We start from the raw sequence: 2,234 nt of genomic DNA on the forward strand, positions 1-2,234 counted from the left end.
AATCTCAGTGGATGTGGAATAGACACAATAATTCATCCTTGATAAATGAAACAAGTAGCCTACTAATGATCCGAGGCGCAGAACGACATCCAAAACAACATATTGGTGAAACATTGGTAGCAGCTAATAATCATTTCATATCAGGAAGTAAAACGCCTGATACCACTTTTCATTATGAAATAATTACTTATATATGGTTGATATAAATTCTCGTGTGAATATTGTTTTTTGATTTCGGGTTTTGTTTTGCGTTTCGGATCGTTAGTACTTATTTATTTTATATGAGTAAGTATTTCATAATGAAAAGTAGTATCAGGCGTCTAGCTAGAAGAGAAAGCCACCCACGTCATACCAAACGAACGTGACAAATAGGTAGGCCTACGTAAAATCAAATTATTGATTTCGGCTGATCATAGAACTATATGATTCAACACTTTTTGAATATCTAGAAGATTTGAAGGGCGCTGCTGTGCCAATTGGGGATTTTTGCTGAAATCATTTGGCGTCCACTTAAAGAATTATGCGCCCTTTGATTTTCCTTCGCTGGTGGGGCATGATAAAATAAGAAATTGTGGGATATCGAAACCTAAGGTTGAGCAAAAGGCAGCCTCTTTGGGTTTTGATATCAGAAAACAAAAAAGATACGAAATTTTAATTTAATTTTAATGAGTTTGGTATTTAGCAAAGTAAGCACACTCACTGAACAGGAGTTTATATTGTCTGTAGAGATATTACTTATGATATACAACAAAACAAGTAGTAAGCCGAAATAATTTATATGATATCCTCCATTATGGCTTAAACAGATGCTTACTTTGTTAACTTTAAACCTTTTTAGAATGAGACATATAGTCTTAATGTCTACAGAAAATGTTTTAACGTGACAAATATCGCCAGTTCCAATCACTATCTACAGTAAAGTCTTGTTGTGGGTGTGAAAAACATCTCACTAATTGACAATTAACACTGTTGATTAAATTAGGACCATAATTAAAACTGATACAGTTGTTCATCTGTAAACATTGATGGATACACTCATATACATTGGTTACTTCATATGGTAAGGGTGGACAATTTGGTGAACTGGAACGTTTACCTACCACTTTCTTTATATTAATTTCTGTAATAAATCATATATTTAAAATCTTGATATTGTCGTTTAACGGACATTTTTTTTTGCTCAAATTTGTGAAAACTATACATCAAAATCTGAAGAAATATGTCCCTTCCTTATCTGAAAGTATTAACTGAAAAAACAGCTATTAATTTTTTAACGCCAAAACTATTTCAAAAGTTTACGTGAACGTTTAAAGTTCGTTATGGATTTTGGAAGATGTTAGAGAACTACTGTAGTAGTTATCTACTACATAGATATAAATAGCACACTTTAAAAATATTTTCAGGAATAATTTACAATGTTTTTGATAATAAATTTTTTTTTTACAAAAAGCGGAAACAGAGCGTACAATGAACGTTATATTACTCTTCAAACTGATAGGCATGTCTTATTTTCATTACTAGCTGATATAACTGGTTCTCAGATATACATTTTCATATGACAGCTATGGCTTCTGTGAGCTCCTGTTTCCTGATAATGATTTTTATGGAATTTGCAAATCGGAGACGGGAAATTGACATGGCGTAAATAGCTGAAATAGAAACTTCTTCTGAAACCCGTATTAGCATTTTCCCTAGAAAACTTAATTATAACGTCATCAAAAATTTAGAAATTAAGTCAATCGTCACATCTAGTGGTATTTAAGTTTTTAATTGTTGACGAATTGCACGCTGGATTTACTTTCTGAAATAGAGTTTTAACGGCTAGTAAATCAAATATTTAGTTGACTACAATCTCATTATTAGAAGTATATATCCCTTTATTCTAAACCTACCAGGTAAGTACTGTGTTGAACAGCCATTGTATATATCACCAAATATCTCTAATTCACATATTGTTAAATAATCTGGGTTGTTCAAAACAAACAGAACAAATCTTCCCATACATATTTTCGTACATGTTGAATTTGTCCAGGTGCCTCTCTCTGCTATGTTCGGGTAATGGACACAAATACAGTATTCAGTATCCACCATGTTATATTTGATATGAGGACCAGGATCATATTGCCAAACAGAAACAGTAAAATTTCTCAATCTATCACCTAAATTGAAATCATTAAATAAATACAAACAAATTTTATAATTCTCCCAAATGATGACTGATAATCTGATATCTT

The 2,234-nt window shown here is 31.7% G+C and overlaps 1 protein-coding gene across 1 annotated transcript in view; it reads right to left on the reverse strand.

Annotated features, from left to right (window-relative positions):
• Positions 1–875: 875 nt before the first annotated feature.
• The window catches only part of LOTGIDRAFT_176114 (hypothetical protein), a gene marked incomplete at both ends in the record, with an annotated part of 2,817 nt that continues 1,458 nt past the window's right edge, over positions 876–2,234 (reverse strand). The window contains 2 exons of the mRNA XM_009066552.1: positions 876–1,120; positions 1,893–2,159. Of these exons, the coding sequence (XP_009064800.1) occupies positions 876–1,120; positions 1,893–2,159 (512 nt within the window). The remainder of the gene's footprint in view (positions 1,121–1,892; positions 2,160–2,234) is intronic.

The sequence above is a fragment of the Lottia gigantea genome, assembly GCF_000327385.1.
Source record: "Lottia gigantea unplaced genomic scaffold LOTGIsca_770, whole genome shotgun sequence".
Lineage (NCBI taxonomy): Eukaryota > Metazoa > Mollusca > Gastropoda > Lottiidae > Lottia > Lottia gigantea.